General features: G+C 40.8%; 1 protein-coding gene and 1 long non-coding RNA gene across 2 annotated transcripts in view; one reads left to right on the top strand and one right to left on the bottom strand.

Moving 5' to 3' along the window:
- The window catches only part of LOC149529160 (uncharacterized), a 35,429-nt gene extending 15,416 nt beyond the window's left edge, over nt 1-20,013 (bottom strand). Inside the window, exon 1 of the long non-coding RNA XR_016358323.1 lies at nt 19,958-20,013. This is a non-coding gene — a long non-coding RNA (uncharacterized LOC149529160). The remainder of the gene's footprint in view (nt 1-19,957) is intronic.
- The window catches only part of LOC149529159 (CRM-domain containing factor CFM2, chloroplastic-like), a 44,086-nt gene extending 23,960 nt beyond the window's left edge, over nt 1-20,126 (top strand). Inside the window, exons 4-11 of the mRNA XM_089807926.1 lie at nt 15,694-16,020; nt 17,205-17,361; nt 17,490-17,782; nt 17,950-18,009; nt 18,304-18,432; nt 18,602-18,851; nt 18,995-19,125; nt 19,239-20,126. Coding sequence (XP_089664052.1) covers nt 15,694-16,020; nt 17,205-17,361; nt 17,490-17,782; nt 17,950-18,009; nt 18,304-18,432; nt 18,602-18,851; nt 18,995-19,125; nt 19,239-19,337 — 1,446 coding nt within the window. The 3' untranslated portion in view covers nt 19,338-20,126. The remainder of the gene's footprint in view (nt 1-15,693; nt 16,021-17,204; nt 17,362-17,489; nt 17,783-17,949; nt 18,010-18,303; nt 18,433-18,601; nt 18,852-18,994; nt 19,126-19,238) is intronic.
- Nucleotides 20,127-22,883: the final 2,757 nt, after the last annotated feature.

Raw genomic sequence — 22,883 nt, 5'->3', positions numbered from 1 at the left:
ATTTTATAATTTATTATTAGTATTTGTTTATTAATTAATTAATATTTTATAATTTATTATTTATTTTAATTTCTAATTTTCTTTTAATTTAATTCTTTTCTCTCAATTAATTCTCCTTTAATTAATAATCAAAATATCAAAATCATGATATTTAATCTCTCAAATAATTAATTTGTTAATTAAATCTATTTATTAAAACTTAGTTAATAGAAAATTCACCCTGGACCTTCATGATAAAATATGAAAACCCATCATGGAACAATTCATACCAAATCAGTCTAAAAGATTAAAAATTACAAAATATGTCATCTGACACATTCAGTGGGTACTCAACTCAGATACTTATCCTAACTCATTAGGACAAATGGTTTTAGGGTTTGGGATTTGGACTTGAGAATTTATCTCCCCTCTCTTATCATTGAGATAGTATAATAGGGTACGCTCATCCTGGCAATTCAGGGAAGTCGATACCCGGTACCTGCAACCTGCAGAAAAGCCATGCATGTACATACAAAATATATAGTGCTAAGCTAAACAGGCAATGGCAGGAAGTGGTGCATCGTGTAGATCCCGACTAGGCAGGTGACTACGACTCCCTTCCTTAACCACATCAGAAACGCCATACAATAAGAAAACACGCACACCATACACATGCAAGTATGGGGTAAGTATCCATAATAAAACACATAAGATAATCAACCATCTAACTAATCATCAGCAGTAACCGAAAACAATATAGTGATCATCATACATACATGAAATGTGAAGTCTAAATGATCTCATCACATGATAACTGAATCCATAATATAATGTCTGATAGTGTCAAAACAATACCACTAATCCATCTACATAAACTAGTCCATCAAAGTCTGATAACAATAGCAATAATATGTCCAGAGAAGATGTGAACGAGGGTAGGCACTACATCTTCCCTTAGGAAGAGGGACAAGATCCCAAGTGTGGTTCCTCATCAAGGAACTATACTCTTCCTGCATAGTTGTATCCCACTCAGGAATACCAGAAGCCTCATGAAAGGACTGTGGATCTGAGGCAGTAGCAATGAAGACATGTGGAGCATCCTGGAATTTTGAACAAGTCTGCCTAGTGTCTGATGGATCCCCAACCCAATCACCTACGAACTGCAAGGTCTGTCTAGCCCAAAGTGGATCGGAAGATGGAGAATTTGGCAGGGAATCATTAACCTCTGAATGATGACTAGGAGAGGAAGGAGGTGAGTTCTCTAAATCGCTCTCTGCATCAGAAGTGGAGGTAGAAGACCGTATAGGTGAATCTGACTCATCAGAAGATCTGTCATGTATTCCAAGTGACTCCAATATCAAAGTAGGAATTGGAAAAGTGATAGAAAGTGAGCTTGAAGATCCTTCCTCAAACTAAACACTCCTCTCAATGAATAACTCATGTGTAGTAGGGTGGTGCAACCGATAACCCTTCACACCATTAGGATAACCTACAAATATGCAAGGTCTGCTTTGCGGATCCAAGGCCTTACGTTTCTCTGCATGAATGTGGGCCCATGTAGGAGAGCCAAAAACTCGAAAGTGCTTAAATGATGGTTTCTGACCGCTCCAAGCTTCAAAAGGAGTAACTCCCTTCAAGGCTCGATGAAGAACATGGTTCTAGATATAACAAGCACAGTTAATGACCTCTGCCCAATACTGTGGTGCAAGAGATCTAGAGTGAATCATACAGTTTGCCATTTCCTTCAAGGATCAATTCTTTCGTTCTGCAACACCATTCTGCTGAGGATTGTATGAAACTGAATGCTATAAATCAATCCCCTCTGAAGTGCAAAATCTTTCAAACCGATGGTTGACATACTCACCACCATTGTCTGTGCGCAAAACTTTGATGGCTTTCCCGGCTTGCTTTTCTACAAAAAATTTGAAGTCCTGAAAATGATCAAATACCTCTGACTTTTGTTTGAGAAAGTACACCCAAGTATATCGAGAAAGGTCATCAATGAATGTGAGGACGTATCGGGCCCTGCTGAAAGAAGGATGTTGAAATGGACCAGCCAAATCACTATGAACTAACTCTATTATCTGTGAAGCTCTCCATGCCTTACTTTTGTCAAACTTTTCCTTAGGATGCTTACCAAGAATGCAAGCTTGGCAAACATCGCTTGAGAACTGAACCGAAGGCAACCCATTGACCATGCTTTGCTGGTTGAGCTGATGCAAATAGCGAAAGTTAAGATGGCCAAACCGCTCATGCCATAATTTACTCACATCATTGGAGTGAGTGAGCAAAACAGACGAAGGAGGATCAGGAACAAAGTGAGAAAACAGAGTCGTGACTGATGATCTGCTCTCCCAACTGCAACTATAGAATCACTGTGCAACTCACATATCTCCACGGAATCAGGAGTGAACTCAACCCGCTTGCCTGAACCTGTGTGAGTGATCTGGTATACTGATAGGAGATTAGTTGATAATGAGGGTACACAAAGAACATCATGGAATGTGCGAACCCCCACATCAATAGACCCTCTCCCACACACCTCAACAGGAGTGTCATCACCCATCAAAATAGAAGGCATAGTACACAACTCCAAGGATGCAAGTTCTTCCTTAGATGAAGCCATGTGGTGTGAAGCACCTAAATCAAGAACCCAAGTGGATGGTGAAGAAGCAACTGCAACAAGAGCCTTGCCCTTTCCTTTCCCCTTGCTGTTTTCTTTTAGACCCTTCATTAGAACTTTGTTTGATAGACTCAGGAACACTAATATTATTCTTCTCAAGAATGTATGTCAAGTGATCAATTTGTTTCTTCAAACATTTATGTTCATCATGGTCAGGTCTTTTACAATAGGCACATTTGACCTTTTCTTTCTTAGGCTTATCGCCCTTGGAGGATGGGGTATCAATAGTTGCTTTTGAAGCAACCGGTATCTGATCCTTCTTTTCCTCGCTATTATTTTGTTTCTCATCCTTACTATTGTTGTTACTACTTTGTCATTTTTGTTCTTTTGTGCCTTGGTTCGCAAGGCATGTGACTTAGAGGACTTAAGAGTGCCCATCTGGATTAGCTTGTCCTGTTCTCGAGTGAGATTGATAGCAAAATCATCTAAAGATGGCATGGTGAACTGAGTACCAAGTGCACCCTTAGTAGCATAGAAGGTAGAGACAAACACAGAATATTCTGAACTTAGCTTAGAGAGAATACTAAGAATCAGTTGTTCATCATTTTTTTCAATTCCACATTGTTTTAACTGCAACCTTAGTGATTTCAATTTGGTGAAGAAATCCTGGATTGTGTTGAAATTGCCTAGACTTAAACTAATTAGTTCATTTTCCAACATATGACCCCTCATTGAATATTGTGTGCCAAATAGTGTTTCTAGCGTTGTCCATATTTCATTTGGTGTATCCAAAGACTCAATGTGAAATAGCAAGTCAGGAGAAACAAAGAAACACAATGTTCCATATGCCTCATCACATTTGTTAAACCACTTAGGCTTATCTTCATCTTTATTAGGTTCAATTTCAAGTCCCATAGTTATCCTATTTAATCCAGCTTTCCTTAAGTGAATTGTCATGCGTGATTTCCACTCAAAGTAATTGTATGGAGTTAGGATGGGCATATTTGTTTGATCCATGATGAAGAAATACAAAGAAGAAATGCTAAAAAGAAGAGAACCCAGCCACAACAATGCCCCCCCTTTTTACTCAATCATGTTTACTGCATAGGTTAATTAAGAAATGCACACAGATAATGAACTCGAACAGAAGTACTCTGTTATTCGCATAAGCCAACAGATTACATAACTGGTGATAAAATAAGATAAGATAAGATAAGATGATTTACAATGTACCCAGATGGGGTATAATTACTTTCTGTCGAACCTTCCAGAAGGGGTCCGTCGGCCACATACAATACTAATCTATTCGTCGGCTACAAATCTTTACCAACAATATGAACCCGTCGGCTCATCGGCTACAAAATCTTTACCGACAACACCCTGTCAGCCACAGCTTCTACCGACGACATCATCCCCCCCAAAAAGAAAAGTCGTCTCCTGACGACTAACAAAATAGGAGACAACCACATACAATAAAACAAAAAATACTAGAGGAGGTGGTGCCCCTGAAGAATGATACTGCCGACGCAACTCATAGACCTACTCCGTCCGGATGCTCAAATCCTTCTGTATCCGTGAATTAACCTCAACGGCCTCCTTCAGGAGAAGCGCCACATCCATAGCCTGCTTCCTTGCTAATTGCAACTCCTGTTCTACTGCATCCTTATCTCGTACAACTGCTTCCTTATCCTTCAACAACGTTGCCCTTTCAGCTGCCCATGTTGCCTACTGAGTGGCCAAATCCGCTGCTAACTTCTCTCTAGCCTCCCTCTCAACTGCTAGAGATCTCTTGGCCGCAATCTTGTCTGCTGCCCAGTCCACGGCTGCACACCTGCGGGCATAATAAATCTCCTTATATAGTGCCATGATCTCATGTTCCAGCTTCTCTAGCGGAGTGTTGCGCAGCCCCAACTCCGGCTCACTAGTCCAATCCGCCAACATCTCCGGTGTCTCGACTGTTGGCCAACCCCTCTCCTCAAAACATGAACAGAACCGCTGCGAACAAATCTCCCTGATGAAAGCTCGAACCAAATGCCACTCCCTTCACCGAGTCATAGCTTGCAATGCCACATCATGTCCCTTTTGCAGCGCAACCTTCATAGCCCTAAGGTAGTCTCTGCACCTGTCCTCATCCGACCCATAATCCTTTGCAAAACCCTCCATCGTCCACTCGGCATCACTATTTTGTTCCTCATCTGCAAGGAGCATGCCCACATCTGGTGCAGCCTCCTCTATTCTCGGCGCAACCACGGCCTGCGACACCCCCACTTCCTGAGGCTCTGGTGCTGTAGCTGATACTCCTAGGTGCCCGGGGGACTGGATGGACGGACCAACCTCGGCAGGGATAAGTCAGAACTGCTATCTCAAGAAAGCGCTGGCTCTATCCATCACCTCTGACTGCTTTGACTGTGCGGGCTCCATGCCCTCCTGTTATGTTGGCTCGGCTGACTGGACTGGCTCGGCAGATGCTAACAAGGAAGACGAAAAGGTGACAATTGCATCACAATCAATCAAATCCAAGCAAACTTGGGGCTCAAGCTCCAGTGCTAGTAATTTGACACTGCGGGGCTGGCTCCACTGGGACATCTACTACAGCCGCAGAAAAAGTCGCTCTTGGAGTGGTTGCTAGTGCAACAACTGTCGACGGTGGGACACGCTCTGCTACTGCCCGAGGGACATCTGCTACAGTTGGCAGAGTCATCACAACCGATGCATGACCCTGACCAAAAGGGGGAATGTGTGACGTAGGAGCGGATAAGTGCGCCGAAGTGGACAACTGTGGCAGGGTGAAAAATGTGGGCTCATTATCTGCTGGTTCGCTGCCAACCTTTGCGAAAGTACTCTCTTCCTCATACTCCGCCCCACTGCTTTCCAAAGTCTCCTCCTATCTGCTGTCAGTGTCCTCGTGTGCCGCCTGCAATCCCCGAAATACCTTTTTCTGTCCTGCGGCTGTCCCACCTGTCTCCAGATGTCTCCAATAAAATATCGAAGGCTCTCCCTGTGCCAAATTCCCCCGAGGTGGTGCTTCAAAATCATCCATGGGTATTTGATTAACCGCTGCCTCCAGAAACAAACCAATCGCATCATATGGCATAAAGAAGTGCGATGTTGAAGCGTCATGAATTCCTCCATCCTGTTAGCAAGGACTGAAGCCCAATCATACACTATACCCTGCATGATACCATTCATGAATACAACCTGTGGCAATGCAATATCTAAAGCCCAAGTCGCACCCATCAACCTACTCTTGATCACATCCATTATGCACCTCCAGTGACCCTCCCGAATGAAATCTCTGCAGAGCCCTCTGCATTTTGACCCCTTAACCACTGAATCCATCTCCCCGGGTGAAAGATCGCGGCCCACTAGCTGTATCCAATGTTCCTTCTGTTCCTAAGAGAGCTTGTGGTTATTAATTTCCACCTTACCACCGAGGCCAGGAATGCCAAAAACCCTCGTGAAATCCCTAGGCTTAAAAGAAACTGTCATCTGGTGCTTTTTATACAAAAATGTACTCGTTCGGGTGTGCCGATTATATGCTTCTATCATTGTCCTCAATATTGATTCAAATAAACGGGTGGAAAAAACTGGAAGCTCGATGGCCCAATGTACCTGTGCCCGTATCAAAATCTGCTTAATTTGGTCTGCCTCCGGAGTCTCCTACCACCATCTCCGGCATTCGCTGCCATTAAGTCCCTCGAACTGGACGGTGAGATGAGTGAGTTCTTCCTTGACTTTTTGTTTCTTGCTACTGGAACCCAACAGCCCTACAACTCGGATCCCAGATGCCAAAACCCTTGCATTCTTTTCTATATTTGCCTCCAGCTGACTCTTCCACTGCTTCCTTTTGCCTACCGATTCCATGCAATAGCGGCTTATTTCTCCTTATATAATCAATGGTTCCCTCTTTTGCATGCAGGACAAACAATGAGGTCATAGCTAAATGATCATCCGTGGAAGAAAGAAAACACTCCGCATAGTATCTTCCATGAGAGAGAAAAGGGTAGCCGCGAGAGAGCTTCAAACTGCGGAAAACTAAAAGAATATACCGCCTACGGAAAGAAAATTCAGACCGCAAGGAACAATAAGAGATCAATACCGATGCAATGACACGCCCCCAAAAATTCCTCTAATCTTTGCCGTCTTGACACAGTCGCATGGAGGCAAGTTCAAATCTGGCAGCAAAACTTGCAATCATCTAATCGATTAAAGAGTAACCCTTCTAAATTGCTTCCGATTAATGGCACTTCATTGTATCAATATTCACAACAAGGGTGTGATGAATTTCAATAACTATGCAAGCCGTGACCTCAACCTTAACGCTCAATCGCAGCCAACCTTTACAACCTTCCCTCAACCGTATCTCCTCGAGGTTCACATTGCGAAAGAGGATTGTTGGCGCGGGAACAGAACATCCGCGAACGGAAAGAGAAAAAGTCTCAGTGTAGACTCACCCGAGGAAAGCAAGAGTTAGCACGGGTGCGCAAGGGAAGTTCTGCGAAAGGAAATAAGACAGCGTATAAGTAAAACAGTCCGCGAGGAGAAACAATGTTCCGCGGAAAAGAGTCAATTGCCCCGCGGAAAGAGTAATATTGGTCCACGAAAAGACACGCAAGCTCTCCCGCGGTCAGCTGCCCGCAGGACGTGTCTGCAGAATAGTCTGCCCGCGGAACACAGCCCGTAGGACAATCTACCCACAGGACACAGTCCACGGGCCTCAGTTTGCAGCCTTCCAATATTTTTTTTTTCTTTTCTTTTCTTTTTTTTCCTTTTTTTTTTCTATTAAATATACAGCACTTCAATTTTGCCTCGAGGCGTCGCCGTTTTGCAACGACGACGAGGAAGCCATCCAGTCATTCTGCAACGGTGATGGCGGCGAAGTTTTTCTGGTGTGGTATATTTTCAATTTGGATCCGTTGACTGCGTGAGGCACCTCTTGCCCATCCAAGGTCAACAGTTTAATCGCTCCATTGTCGCCAACCTCTCGAATCTGGTATGGTCCGACCCATTTGACCTTAAACTTCCCTAGCTTAATCTCATTCCGCCCATCATACTTCAGTACCAATTGCCCCAACTGAAACCTACTGAGTTTCAGATGCTTATCATGCCAGACCTTGCATCTGTTCTGTGTCACTTCCGTCGCCCACTGCGCCAACAATCACTTCTCCTCGAGCTTATTCAATTTATGTAGCCGCTCCCTTAAGCTTTCTACGTCACCTAGCTTATTTTCTTGTGCTATTCGCAGGCTCGGAATCATGCGTTCCGCCGGTACCACTGCCTCCTGTCTGAACATTAACTGGAATGGCGTGTGCCTTGTCGTCACCTTATACGCTGTGCGATAAGCCCAAAGGATGGCCGGTAAGTTTTCCTCCCAATTTGTGCCTTCAACCGCACAGGATTTGTAGATGATTGATACCAGAATTTTATTTGTAGCCTTGGCCTGTCCGTTTGCTCTCGGGTAGTATGGACTGGACAATAAATGACAAATCTTGAATTCAGTGGTGAGCAGTCGAATGACATGATTAACAAAATGTCCACCCCTATCACTTGTTAACTGTAACGGAATTCCATACCTAGTAATGATCTACTCATAAATAAACCTTGCTATACTAACGGCCGAGTTGTCTGGTAGCGCACGCCCCTCCGCCCACTTGGTCAAGTACTCCATTGCGACAATGATGTATCAGCACCATTTATTCTTGCTCGCTCTTAGGGTCCAATGAAATCCAATCCCCACCGCTCAAAAAATCCCTGCGCATGCGAGGGGTTAAGTGGCATGAAGTCTCTCTTTAGCGGCTTCCCGGCCCGTTGGCAAGTATCACACCTGACGACCCATTCCCGTGCGTTGTTGTACACCATCGGCCACCAGAGTCCTGCAAGCAATATCTTCTACGCAGTGATGTCAAGTCCCATGTGTCCTCCCGCGAGACCCTCATGTGCTTTTAACACTCGCGGTATCTCCTCTTCTAACACACACTGCCTAAGAATATGATCCGATCCCATTTTGTAGAGCAATCCGTTGGTCAACTGGAAAGTACGGCTCCTGATTATCAACTTGCGCCTTTCATTTGCTGGCATCTCACTAGGAAACTGTCCTGTTGACAGGTATTCTCCAATACTCCTGCACCATTCCGGCAGTACTGCAATCTGAAACAGCTGTGCGTCAGGAAAGTCATCATTCACCCCCTCTGTCGGTTCCCCTGTTTTGATCCACGACAGGTGGTCGATGCTGACATGTTTCTTCCCTGGCCGGAGAATGATTTTGAAAGTGAACTCCTGCAACAGAAGTAAATGATTCTCCTTTGCACGTTAACCTATCCAGCGGGTATGACACCTTGGCAAAATTTTTAATAAATCTCCTGTAATAGCCTATATGTCCGAGGAAAGACTTTACCTCCGTCACATTAGTAGATGGTTGCATTTCCAGGATGACTCTTACTTTGTCTGGGTCAGTCTTCAATCCTTCCTTACAGACGATGTCTCCGAGCAATCTCCCCTGCGGAACCATGAATCTGCACTTCTTAGGGTTCAACGCTAGCCACGCCCTGCGACATCTCTCCATACATTCACCGAGTGCTGCCAAGTGTTTGTCTTTCGCGCTAAATACCGACCAATCGTCGAGGAACGCTTTGAAGTTTCCCACGGACATCTTGTCAAAGATGTGCAGTATAATCCGCTGGAAAGTTGCCGGCATGTTACACAAACCGAATGGCATCCGATTGTATGCATAGACCCCATCTTCGACAACAAAAGTAGTCTTTAATTTGTCCTCCTCCGCTATAGAGATATGATTGTATCTGGAGAACCCATCCATAAAGGAGTAAATTTCATGTCTGGCGACCTCCAAAATGTTGTCTGTAAACGGAATCGGAAAAGGATCCTTGACCATGACTGCATTGAGGCATCGGAAATCCACGCATATCCGGATCTGGGTGGTGTCTTTCTTCAGTGAGATAACTATAGGCAACACCCATTCACTTGTCTGCACTTTGAAAATAATTTCAGCCTCCAACATCCTGTTGATTTCCTCTGTGACCCGTGCCGCGTAGTTCTTGTTCATCTTGTAGGGTCACTTCCGTACAGGTACCGCTCCTTCGATCAATGGAATGCGGTGCACACACAACTCCGGCGGTACACCCTTCAGGTCCTTGTATGTCCATGCAAATACATCATTGTATTCCAGGAATATCTTTAATGGTACCGCTTTGAGTACCGGATCCCAATTATATTCTACCAAAATGTTCTTTGGTGCTGCTTCATCCACCAAATTCATTGCTTGTAGTGTAGCTTCATTATACTTGATTGTCTCCCCCTCACTGAATGCATGGGCGGGTGTAACATCCAATGGTGCATCCCCCTCATTTACCTCAATAAACTCCTTTGGAAATTTATCCCCCCTCAGACCTTCCTCAATTGTCAGTACATTGCAACTCTGGAATAGTTCATAGTCCTCTATTTGCCAGTGGTAGAGACCATTGACCGAATCCAAGTCGTCATCCGTTGATCTTTCGTCCAATCGCAGGACTCCCTCCCGATCTAGTTCCATACGTTGTCTTCCTTCCTCCTCTCCCTCGAAATCTAATGACAGGGCCTCTTCCCCGACCATTTGGGTGTGCAAATCAATACGAAATCGTCAGCCTTTACTTTTGAGTGACAAGGTGTTCTTCCAATCGTGTCTTACTCTGGCTTGAATAAGCCATCTGCGGCCAAGGATGGCGTCGTATCTTTTTCTCTTCAAAGGGATCACGACAAAGTCCAACAAGAATGGCTGTGTGCCAATCGTCATCGACTGTGCCATGAGAACGCCCAAAGGTTTGATGCCATGCTGGTCTGCTGTGAGCAACTGAAATGTAGGGGGCCACAAGGTTGGCTGTCCCAACTTTTTCCAGGTCTCCTCCGATAAGACATTTACGCCAGACCCTCCGTCGACTATTGTGTCTGTGAGAACATGTCCGAGGATCCCCATCTCGCAATCGCGAGATGTCGGCCAGATGTGAGGGCTAGCAACATTTGGTCTTCTCCGCCTGCATCAGTTTCCTTCCCTCTACCTTGTTCTCCTGGTATTCTCGGAGCTGGTGCAATATTTGTGAGAGTGGATCAGCACTGGGGCATTGTAAGAAGCAAATCATTTATCTTGACAGGTATCTCCATTTGCAAAATTTGTCGTACAATGTTTTGTTCCACAGAATTCCTTGCCGAAGTGTTGGTGGTGTCCCTCAACTAATTTGTTTCTGCCTGCGATGCCTTTTCAATCTCTGCCCGCACTTCTCCAAATTTCCTCTTTTCCTCCGCCAGGTCCGGGTACTCTTTTGCTTGCCTTCGTGTGATTGCCAACACCTCTCATTCAACCCTGACAATGATCAAGTTGACTCCAGATTTTGGACATTTGGCATCATCATGGTCGCTAGGTCCGCACCATCTGCATAATAGTTTGGGTGTATTTGCAGTTAGACATTCCCAGGCAAAGTGTCCCCACAAGTTACATGCGCGGCATTGTACGATCGGCCGTCCGTTTGCATCATACTGAATTCGACTCCTCTCGCCATTATTATTGTTATTGTTCGCATTGTTATTATTGTTTTGCCCTCTACTATTATTCCTATATCCTCTCGACATAGCACCAGCATTATTGGTATTTCTGCTACTGCCTGACGGAGACACTTCCTGTGTAAGAAGTACCTACGGAAATCCTTCGGTCTTCATGTTAAAGGGACATTCCTTGGTCGAATGGCCCATGATCTGACAAATGTCACAGAATTGGTTCTTTGGACAAGATCCTTTAATATGACCGTCGGTCTTACACTCTGTGCACCACAACTCACTACCCTTTGTCTCCTGCATATTTTTAAACTCCTTCATCATGTGGATCATGTCCTTCTGTAGGGCGCAGACCTTCTTGCTGCTGCCTTCATCGTCGCTGCTATCTTCTCCAGAAGGCTCATCGTTATCAGAATCAGATGAGCTAGTCTTCTTCTTCTTTGTCTTCTGCTCACTTTCGAGGTTCAATGCTGTTATAAGCTTCCGTGTATGACGACGGCAACACAATTTTCATTTTCTTCCGCAAGTTTGGGCGTAGACCTTCCATAAACCATCTTTTTTGAAGTCCGTCCGCCAACTTATTTTCCATTTTGTTTATCAAGTCTTTTAATTTCCTGGCGTAGACACGGACGGTTTCATTCTTCCCCTGCTTAGTATTGAAGATCTCTGCTACAATTTCATTATCATCACACAACAGTTGAAATTCGGCCAGAAACTCCTTTTTAATGTTATTCCAACTGTCTAGCTTCTGCGGATCTGTACTAGTAAACCAATCAATTGCCACGCCCTATAGGGTGGCCGGAAATTGCCTCATCCAATTGTCTTCATCAATTATGCCATTTGCCCTCTATATCATTTCACATGTTTTGCAGTGTCGAATGGGATCAGTCGTACCATCACCATTGAACTGCGGCAGTTTTTCTTTTGGTCCTGCCATCACAATTGATTTTTGTAAACAGGTGTTGCTCAGTCCTGCAACATTGGCACTATTCACTCCCACACCATGGCTTTGTACTCCCACACCGACGGTCTGCACTCCCGCACCGACGAACAGGTCTCCCACACTGGCGAACTGTTCTCCTACACGAGCGGTCCGCACTCACACACCGGCGGACTGCACTCCCATATTGGCAGTCTGTTCTCCCACACCGGCGGACTATTCTCCTGCGGTCTCAACAGCCGCGAACGTTGGTGAAGAAGGATCTTCTGAAGTTGTCCCCTTCGGAAGTGTATCCCGGATGAAGAGTTCACTCCATGCTCGTGCTCCCTCGGCACTCCAAGCCGTGCGAGTTGATGCTCTTCCGTCTGGATTCTCTTCCCTCGACGAACACAAATTCAAAAACTCCTCCCGTGCTTCTTCCACCAATTCCACCCGCTACCGAGTTTCCTTCAACAATTCTTCCGTGCTTCGATTTCCGTCGGCAATCTTTTGGAATCTCTTTCGTCGTTTGGCTTGCTATGCCAGAATTAAATTTTCTTGCACAGTACGGATTCCATCTTTTCCCTTGACCTTATTTCAATCCTTGTTAAGCTGATTTGGCATTAATCTTCATTCCTCCCACCTTCCAAGTTCATAGGGCAAGCGCCAAATGTTTACTACATAGGTTAATTAAGAAATGCACACAGATAATGAACTCGAACAGTAGTACTCCGTTATTCGCATAAGCCAATAGATTACATAACTGGTGATAAGATAAGATAAGAGAAGATGATTTAAAATGTACCCAGACGGGGTATAAATACTTTCCGCCGAACCTTCCAAAAGGGGTCCGTTGGCCACATACAATACTAATCTATTCATCGGCTACAAATCTTTACCAACAACATGAACTCGTCGGCTACAAAATCTTTACCGACAACAACACCCTGTCGGCTACAGTTTCTACCGACGACAAATCAAAGAACCCCCCCCCAAAGAAATATGGTTTGGCACTTTATTCTAATGCATTTACAACTACCACTAGAAAGAAATACTTAGTGGTCTTGATTTCAATGCATTACAAACTCTCATGAAGAGCGTATGCTGAAAGTGAAACTTAGGCACAATAATCAAGGAAGAAAATAGCACCACTGCGATCTACTTGAAAAATCATGCACTTTCAAAAGAAGAATCACCTCAATACGAGGTCGTATGAGAAAGTTATGATCCTCTGAAGTTTCCAAAATGAGAATTGTGCACAATCACGGCCGAGAATCTGCAATTTTTGAAAAAATTATGAATGAAAATCAAAAAACAACTCCACTAGTGGATAGAGCACCAAAAAATAGCCAAGGTCATAACAAGAATCGTCAAAATCGGAGTCCGTATGAGCAAGAATGATGCATTTAGCTTTTCGCGCTCAATTCTGCAAAATATATAGATTGCATGCAAAAACTAAAAGATACCTAGATGGTTTTTCGAGGCTGCAAACAAAACCCAGAAAGCGTTTTTCTTGCTGATGTACAAAAGATGTAGCTATAGTGTAAATCAAATGCCTTTAACAATAAAAAACGGCCCTAACAACCAAAAAACGACCCCAACAACCAAAAGACGTCATGAAAAGATTGAATTAGCTACCTAAGTCAATAAATGGCATGTTGGAACCTACAATATTGATTGAAAACACCAAATATGCAAGCTGGTTGTCAGATTTGAGATTGAAACCCCAGTTTTGCAACTTGCATGATGATCTCTGATCTCGGTGAAATGAAAGCCAAATCTAACTTTCTCAAGCTTGTTGGACGCATTGGAACAACCAGAAATGTTGCCAGTATAACCAGAAATGCTGCAATCACTCAGAGATTAAAAACGTTTTTGTCAAACTTTTATGATTCTCAAGATCATCTGGAGATGGAGAGAAGAGCATACTGGGTTTTTCAAAAACTTAAAATAAGATTTATTAGCACCCCTTGAATCTCTCAAATAAGGAAACTAAAATCTACTCTTGCACATAGAAAAGTTCTGATACCATGTTAGAATCTGAAAAGATTAATAACCTAGAAAACTAGTGCAAAGAATAAATATCTAAACTATGAATGCAAATAATACAAAATCAAAATAGCAACACAGAGTTAGTCTCCAAGAGAGTAATGCAAATGCTAGAAGCAAAATAGCATTAAGAGGATGCAAAAACAAGAGATACAAATACAAGGCAGGTAGCATTCTTATATAGGTTAGGAAGAGGGAGGAGGTGGCAACACCAACCAATGAGGAGCAACCATCTATTGGACTAAAAATAGCAAAGTATCTTCCCAAAATAGCTAATGGATGCTCACATGTAAGAAGGTGACACCTCACAACCATTCACCTAATAAAACATGCTTTATTAACCTAAGCAAGATTATTAAAAGTGTAGAAAAAACCTAGCAATATAGGGAAAAATAAATAACCTACTAGGAAATAAAAAACTATACTAACACGGAGTAGTAGATTTGGTAACAAAATTTCAATGAAGAGCAACCATTCTCTTGGTAAAGCGGATTACTCATCTGTGCTCTATGAAATTATTCTGTACAAAATCTCTTACTATTTGTCATCCGTTTATTGGGCTTCAATGTTTTCATTTTGTTAATGTAGTGCTTTATATGAAACCAAGATGTAACTTGAACGTGCAGCTGCAAGTGCAAAAGTAATTTCACCCATTGTTTCTCATGGTCTAAAAACCCCAAGAGACACAGCTACAATTGTGAGATTTCTTCTAATTTTTTAACAAGGAAAATCTCTCTCAAATCTGAGAGAATTTTGTATTGAACAAGTTAATTTCCCAGGTGCAGGCTGGAAAACTCCTCAGGGATCCCCCAAAAAATACTATTTTCTTTATAGACTTGCCAATTTATAGAAATGCAACCAGGTCTCTCCATTGATCTTCTTTAGTCGAAGAGATGATATGGGAGAGTTTCTTAAAACTTGCAAGTCACTGGCAAGTCTTGGAGAATGGGCCAAGTAAGCTTGTCTTTGTATAAACTCACTGCATACACTCAAGTCTGGGTGAGTTTGATACAAGTCCTGTATGATGGATACAAATACTTCATTTCCATATCCATTCTGTTCAGTACGATGGTTAGTCACAATCATGCTATAGAGCTTTAGTAAGACTGTATCCCATTGTCATAATCTTGGTTGAGGGATCAAGTAAGCTTGCCTTTGTATAAACTCACTGCACACTCTCAAGTCTGAGTGAGTTTGATACATGTAATATACAATGGTTGATCACAATTGAGCTAAAGAGCTTTAGTAACATTGCATCCCATGGTCATAATTTTTTTAGATATCTCTTGTTTCCATGTGTGTAAGCCGATGTAGTAATGACATTGTACCATTTTTTTGTTCTCAAATGTAAGCATATTTGTATAACTAGGATCTTTATTGCTTCTGAATTAATGTTTTTTTTTGCATAACAAAAACTCTTTGCACTTTAAGTTTAAGGATGAGAACTCATTTTGGTATCAATATAATCTTTACCAAGTCAGTTATTGCACTTCACATTGTTCATGTCGATTCAAAGAAGATGTTTGCTATATATTGTTATACTACCTAAAGTTATGTTTTAACTTTTCTCTCAAATGTATTACAGCTTCTTACAGGTGGCACTCTTCTTTCAAGAAGTAATGAATTCATTGTTCTGTATAGAGGAACGGACTTTCTTTCCTTCGATGCTGATTCTGCACTCACAGAGAGAAAAGCAGCAAGGTTACTGACAGAGAAGATGAAAAGGAAACAAGTAAAAGAATCCTCATCTGTCCGCACTGAAAGGGAATTACAGTTCAATGTATCTGGTACAGTAACTCAAAATAAAAAACGGAAAACACAATGGCAAAACAGGCTGCACAGTGAAGATCAAAGGCAGATGCAAAGAGGAGCATACAAAGCTAAGCAAAGTCTTCATAGCAAGCTGGATAATGTAAGTGTCTAGAAGTTATATCTTTAATGTTGTAAGAGCTGGGCGAACACAGGAATGAGATTCTAAGCTGTGAATGTGTTAATGAAAGCAATGTATTTCAAAATATTCAGGGTTGCGTGACAGGATTTTATATTTGACTTTTATAAGCCATCCTCTCAACTACACACATCAACCACTTCAACTTCCATAGCTGTATACATCAAATGTTTAATTTGAGTGGAATAATGGTTGAACATTCTATGGCAATGGTACTGTTAGTAATGCATTTTCTTTTTACAGTGGCACTTGCCTGTCATGACCTCAGCCCGAATAACTCTGCCTGGGCCGTCTGATATAGTGAACCATAATAAACTCAAAAGCTACAAACTTTTATAGAAAATGCAGATGGTACAGGCATTCATTCTTCTACAGACATTCATCCTTCCTTTATTCTAGCTGTGGCTTTAATATCAATAGTAATAGCCAGGAAAATGCAGGAAGGAAAATTCTAGACATACTTGCCTAACCCTGCATACTTTGATAATATACTCCTTTCACTATGCATCTCAAATACTTCAACCTCACAACACAACCACCTCAAAACTGGTGAAAGGAAAATTCTAGACATACTTGCCTAACCCTGCATACTTTGATAATATACTCCTTTCACTATGCATCTCAAATACTTCAACCTCACAACACAACCACCTCAAAACTGGTGAAAGGAAAATTCTAGACATACTTGCCTAACCCTGCATACTTTGATAATATACTCCTTTCACTATGCATCTCAAATACTTCAACCTCACAACACAACCACCTCAAAACTGGTGACTACTCAACATTTTCATAAATATAACACAACAATTTATCGATACTGAGGCTCAAAACACAATGAACTTTGGAGCATGAGAACTGTGCAAGCCGACACCAATTAATATATGTAATAATTTAATAAGTACACATTTGATATGAGGCATTTTGAAAATTTAAAGAAATATTTAATATTTGCATAGAATGTCTGCCAATTTCAGTAGCATCTTTTTTGACCAAATTAAATTGCACTCCTACAGGCATGAGTTAATATATTATTTGCATCCGGGGATCTCATTTTCAACACATTGGTCAAGGCAAACAGAATGTGTGTAGTCTAGCTTGACCATAAATAAAGTATTTTCTTAAATGTTTCTCTACTTAATGTACAGGCTCTATCCAAGAAAGTTGAAGTGGAGAATGAATTACTTAAACTAGAACAGGATTTAAAATGTGTTGAACCACCAGCTGATCGAGAAACCATCACCATAGAAGAGAGATTAGTGCTTCGCAAGATTGGTTTAAGAATGAATGCATTTATATTGCTGGGTAAGCACTATATTTTTCCAGACAAAATCAAATAGAGTTTCTATGATGACTTACATGAGTAGTGATATTGGCATTTGCATTGATGCTAACAACTTAATGTTCTGTACCTCTGCTCCTACCTGTCTCAGGAAAACCAGGAATCTTTGATGATATCATTGAAAACATACACTTGCATTGGAAATATCGAAAAGTAGTAAAAATCATTTCAAAAGAAAATAGTTTTGTACAGGTTAAAGACTTGGCCAGAATTTTGGAATATGAAAGTGGGGGAATATTGGTGGCAGTAGACAGCATCGAAAAAGGTTATGCTGTAATTTTGTACCGTGGAAAGACTTATCAGCGTCCAACTATGTTGAGGCCAGATAGTCTCTTGAGAAAGAAAGTAGCATTAAGGCGTTGGAATGGTATCCAGCGGCGTGAGGTACTAGCAGTGAGAAATTTAGCTGCATAGGGTCATTTTTCTTTAAAATATTATTAACATTTTTAGAGCTTTTTCTAATATCAGAATGAATTTTTGTAGACTATCCTTTTTTCAATAAAATTTTCAATTCATTATTATGTTTCTGAAATACTTTTTCTCCATTTCAGTCACTAAGACTCGAGCTTTTGCGAGTGGAAAGGGATATAGAACGGCTGAAATTTCACCTTGTATGTCTTTTCCTTATGATAGACATGTTGTCAGTTCACTAAATGTTTGTACCATAAATAGATTACTAGAATATAATGACATAGAGTCATTATGCATCTACAATTTCACAGATGGCATTGCTAAAATGAAACTAGCATGCCATGGGTATTGTCAAATTTTCAACATATCACTATTGTACATTGCAAATGGAAGCAAACATGTTGAAATCTGAATGTCTAAAATTCTAGAATGTTACAGCTATTCGTTTACTATATTGTGGATTTATTAATCTTATTGGTCTTCTATTTCTTTAGGGTGAACTACAAGATTTCAAGGAAGAAATCCCTGAACAGTTAAGTGAAGAAATGGGATCTTATTCTTCTGAAGATGCGGAGGAAAATAATATTCAATTGATGACAGAGTTGGATTCAGAATATTTAGAGGTGGAAAACTGGATCCGAGTAGTCAATTGTGAGAAGTCCATTTTAGATTCAATGAAACAAGCTGAATAGATTAAACTTCAGAACTTCATATGTTTTTATGCCTGCTGCATTTGGTATAGCTGTCAATATTATTGCTTCCTAAGGTTATATTCATGTTTATCTTACGCAGGGCCAACGGCTAGAGGCATCCTTGGATCTATATGACAGCAGTAACAGAAATGAAGATGACCATGCAGGATTTCAGGGAGTAAAAAGTGCAACCAACTTTGGTAAGGCTATGATCAGCACTGCAGAACATAATCATAAAAAGGAAAGGACATCTAATGAAGTATATAGAGCCGAACCTCTTTCAAATAAAGACAGACGCTTGCTACGGGAGCTAGCTAAGAAAATGCCAAAGCATCCACAATTCTGTGTTGGTAAATGTTTATGCCTTGATGTCTTACCAAACCATTATTTTCCTTCATTGTATAGTGAAACGTGAAATATTTGTACACCTCACTGATGTAATAATTTTCATAGCAAGGTGAAACTGATACTGTTAAATGCCGGTTCAATGCAGGAAAGAAGAATGTTGTGTCTGATCTTGCAAAGTCCATTCGCTTCCATTTTAAAAAGCATTCACTTGTTAAAATTGACATCAAGGATAGGGCCAAAGGCACCTCAATTTCTGAAATAGCATTCCAGCTTGAGGTTGGTTTAAATTATTTATAGACTAAAAGTCTAAAATTCACAATTGAATTTTACATTTTGATTTAACACTTTTTAACTGCAGCTTATCAGATTTGTTTGATTGTGTATCACAGGAAGCGACAGGATCGTTGCTAGTTCATAGGGAGCCAGGCAAAGTTGTATTATATAGGGGCTGGCCAGATGGCCAAAAGAAACCTACGTATCATAAGTGACGAGGAGAAAGATATAAGAATGTATACTTTGCAAATTTATAAAGACTGTTTGGGAAGAGGGTACTCTGCAATCAAACATTTCCAGTTTGATACTTGGAAAAGCCTGTTAATCTGAACTCTCTGTGTAAGGCGAAGGTTGATGGAGAGTCTGATATTGGGATAAATGATTAGGAAGATATCAATCATGATTCATGAGAATAGAAAAGATGAAGCATATACAGCTCATTCCATGTTTTCATCTGTGACAATTAGGATGACTACATCAAGAGCGAAAAAAAATTGGGGTAGAAACTGTTCATAATTTCTGATTTATTTACAGAAACATTCATTGGAAAACCCTGAAAGACATTGCACCGAATTGACTTCACCTGAACCCTACAGCGATAAGATTGAAGGAAAATGGATCACAGACCAAAAGATAAGATTATGACTTCGTTCATGGCCAGTACAGACACCAATTTGGCATATGAAGCCTGCATTGTGGGTTTCTACGCAGGGATGCTGTAAGCTTGTATTGATGAGGCTAGACTTGACTGAAACCCATAGTGAGTGAAAAAGATAAGGCAATGTCAGTATTACAAACAATACCAATAACGACTGATCTTTATTAAATGAATTACCGGCGTTCAATCCGATTCACCATTGTTTCCTTTTTCCATCTGAAACAATGCCTTCTTCTGGCAAGATCTAAAATCCCAAATAATTAGGGAAACTACTTCTATTGTTCTAACGAAAAAGAAAAAATAACTGTACGAAGTTTCAAAAAGTTTTTTCCTTGGACCTGGTTTAGCCCTGAAATATGTGGGACTTTTGTATCTTCAGAAACACCTAAATCAGGATGTTTGGTGCGCGGGTAATGCTGACTATGGTGGTAAGCAAGAGCTCAAAACTTCATATTTTAAGCCTTTCATCTGTAGAGTTTTCAGTTGATTGGTAGATGTAAAGGTACAACCCGCCATCATAATAGTGCAGCAGAGATTTAAATGTGTGTGAACGACGTCAACACCATTACTGCACCGCTTCCCTTATTTCACGTTTTAATTTATGCTCGAAATAAATATGAAAAAAAAAAAAGTAAGAGAATAAAATAGAATATCTTATTATAATTTTATTGTTTAAAAAAAAAGATTTTCTTTTGAATGGCCTTCCACCAAAAAGACATCCTTTTGAATGGCCTCTCGAGGATCCAAAGAAAACAGGGAACCGCTGGTTCAAATTCTGAAGTTCCAAGAATGCACCACCTTGGTTGGGGATGATGTTCTCGTTCTAAAAAGTTTTGTTTATAGTGGCAAAATTTTGGGGACATTCAAGTTTCTCGGTGGAAACAAGTATACTACAAGTTTTCATGGCTTAAGTACAATTTTTTCATGTGACTAGTGGTCAACAATCCTTGTTTTACTTAGGATAATTTATGTAAGTGTGACTTTGAGCCCTCTTGATGTGTGCATTGTGTCGTAATGCTGAAGAAATTGTCTCTCGTTTTTTTTTCAGTGCTCTCCTTCACTAGGGGAAGAGACCCAATAGCCACCCAAGCTAACTTCACGCACCTAGAACTCCTAATCCATGCGCACACCTAGAACTCCTAATCCATACATCAAAATTTGTCATTTTTTTTGGTGAACCTCCGTAGGTGATTGAAAAGCTTAAAGCTAAAGTTTAGGCGTTTTCTACACTTACAAAGCTCTCCGTAGAAGTTGTAGACTGCAAAGTAGTCCAAAAATATCATTTCAGAACGTTTACTCAGAACTCATTATGTTCACCCCCCAATAGTCGCTCACAAAACAAAATTAGTACTTTTTGCACAAATGGATCAATCAGCAACTAAGAAAGCTAAAAAATGATCAACTATTAGTACATGTGTTATCAACTATTAGTACATGTGTTATCATTTTTAAGGGCTTTTTAAAAGTGGCAGTTCGGGGTTGTTGGAAATGTAGTATAAACTAGGTGATTGGGAGGGGGGAGGTGAATCAAAAACCAATAAAACTTATACTTTAATTCACCAATAAAACATTCACCATGTAATCTGATCTAATTGCATGCATGAAAGACTGAAAACAATTAAACATTCATTACACTTTGACACAATATTTGGTAACCCAAAAACCTTCCAAATAGAAAGTAAAACTGGAAAGGGGATGATACTCACAAGCTTTATTACTGTAGTATAAAGTTAGCATGTTAAAGCTTACAATTGACCACTTTTGGTGATCTGCCCTTTTAGGAGCAATAAGGAGTGTTAGGTCCACCTTGTGAAAGGATTTACAACATACAATGAAGTATGCACTCTGTTAGGAGATTTGGAATGAGATTGCTAAGTCCACCTTGTTAAAGCATTTGACCGATGCACCTGTTAGGATGAATTAGTGGCTGATCTCTGATCTGCAACTCGATTTGTTGAATGAGATTCCTTTGAATAATAATGATCACCTGACTGTGATAGATAAGTCTCTGTTTTTCCTTATACTACTTGTAGCCTTCTTCAACTCGCACTCATCTGCTTCTTACTTGTTCACATGCATGTTTTGGATATGATATAATACATTACATATATATCAATCCACTTAATTATCTTCTGGAGTCGGCTACAATACCAAATTTATCATAATTCATTAAGTCGGCCCACTACTATAACTTAGGTTTTGAAGACAACTTGATGATGTTCTAACACTCGGCAAACACTATCAACACTAAACAGACTTTGGCACTTGGTTGACGTTGAAGCTCAGTCCGTGATGATCACTTTGAGTAGTAGGATCTCGGTCAACACTGTATGACTCAGTGAACACTAAGAAACTTGGTAGATAATGAATTACTTGATTAACGTTGCATGGCTCAGTCAACACTGAATTCACTTTGTTAACATTGCGAGCTCGGTAGACACTATAGAGCTCGGTTAACATTGTCTCTATCTCAGATGCTCAATACATACTATGAAGCTTGGCATGAACTGTAGTCTGACTGATTAGCTCGGTAGCAATTGAAACACTTGGTTAACACTGCTAGAAGTATGGTAAGCTCGGTAGCAACTGTAGAGCTCGGTAGCAATGAAGCCAATTGACTAAGTGTTAAGTCACTAATAGACAAATGATTTAACCATAAGGTCAACAATCTCCCCCTTTGGCATTAGTGACAAAAACATTTATCATACCAAAAATCTAACTGGTCAAAATACAAGTCAAAACTCCCTCTATCCACAATCTGGGTCTTCAACTCAATTTTGGTTGTTGTCTGTTGTTGTTGCTCGGGAATCTCTTACTCTGTTTTATTTGATTTTTCTAAATTGCTTTTGTAAACATATTTTATGTGATCTGTACATGTGTCTCTTATTACAATTCCCCGTACATATATCTCTCCCCCATACATATATCTGGAGTATGTTAATATTCTCCCCCTTTATCAATAATATTTATTCTCCCCCTTTTTGGCATAAATGTCAAAGGTGCAAAATATTTACAAGTTAATACCAAAATGTGACAAGAAACAATTGTGAACCTTTAAAATGATTGTCGTTGTCTTGTCCCAATTCTCTTGCAATACCTTTGA

The sequence above is a fragment of the Cupressus sempervirens genome, chromosome 11, assembly GCF_028749045.1.
Source record: "Cupressus sempervirens isolate cs-2001-9-10 chromosome 11, ASM2874904v1, whole genome shotgun sequence".
Classification (NCBI taxonomy): domain Eukaryota; kingdom Viridiplantae; phylum Streptophyta; class Pinopsida; order Cupressales; family Cupressaceae; genus Cupressus; species Cupressus sempervirens.
This window is presented reverse-complemented; position numbering and strand designations above follow the sequence as displayed.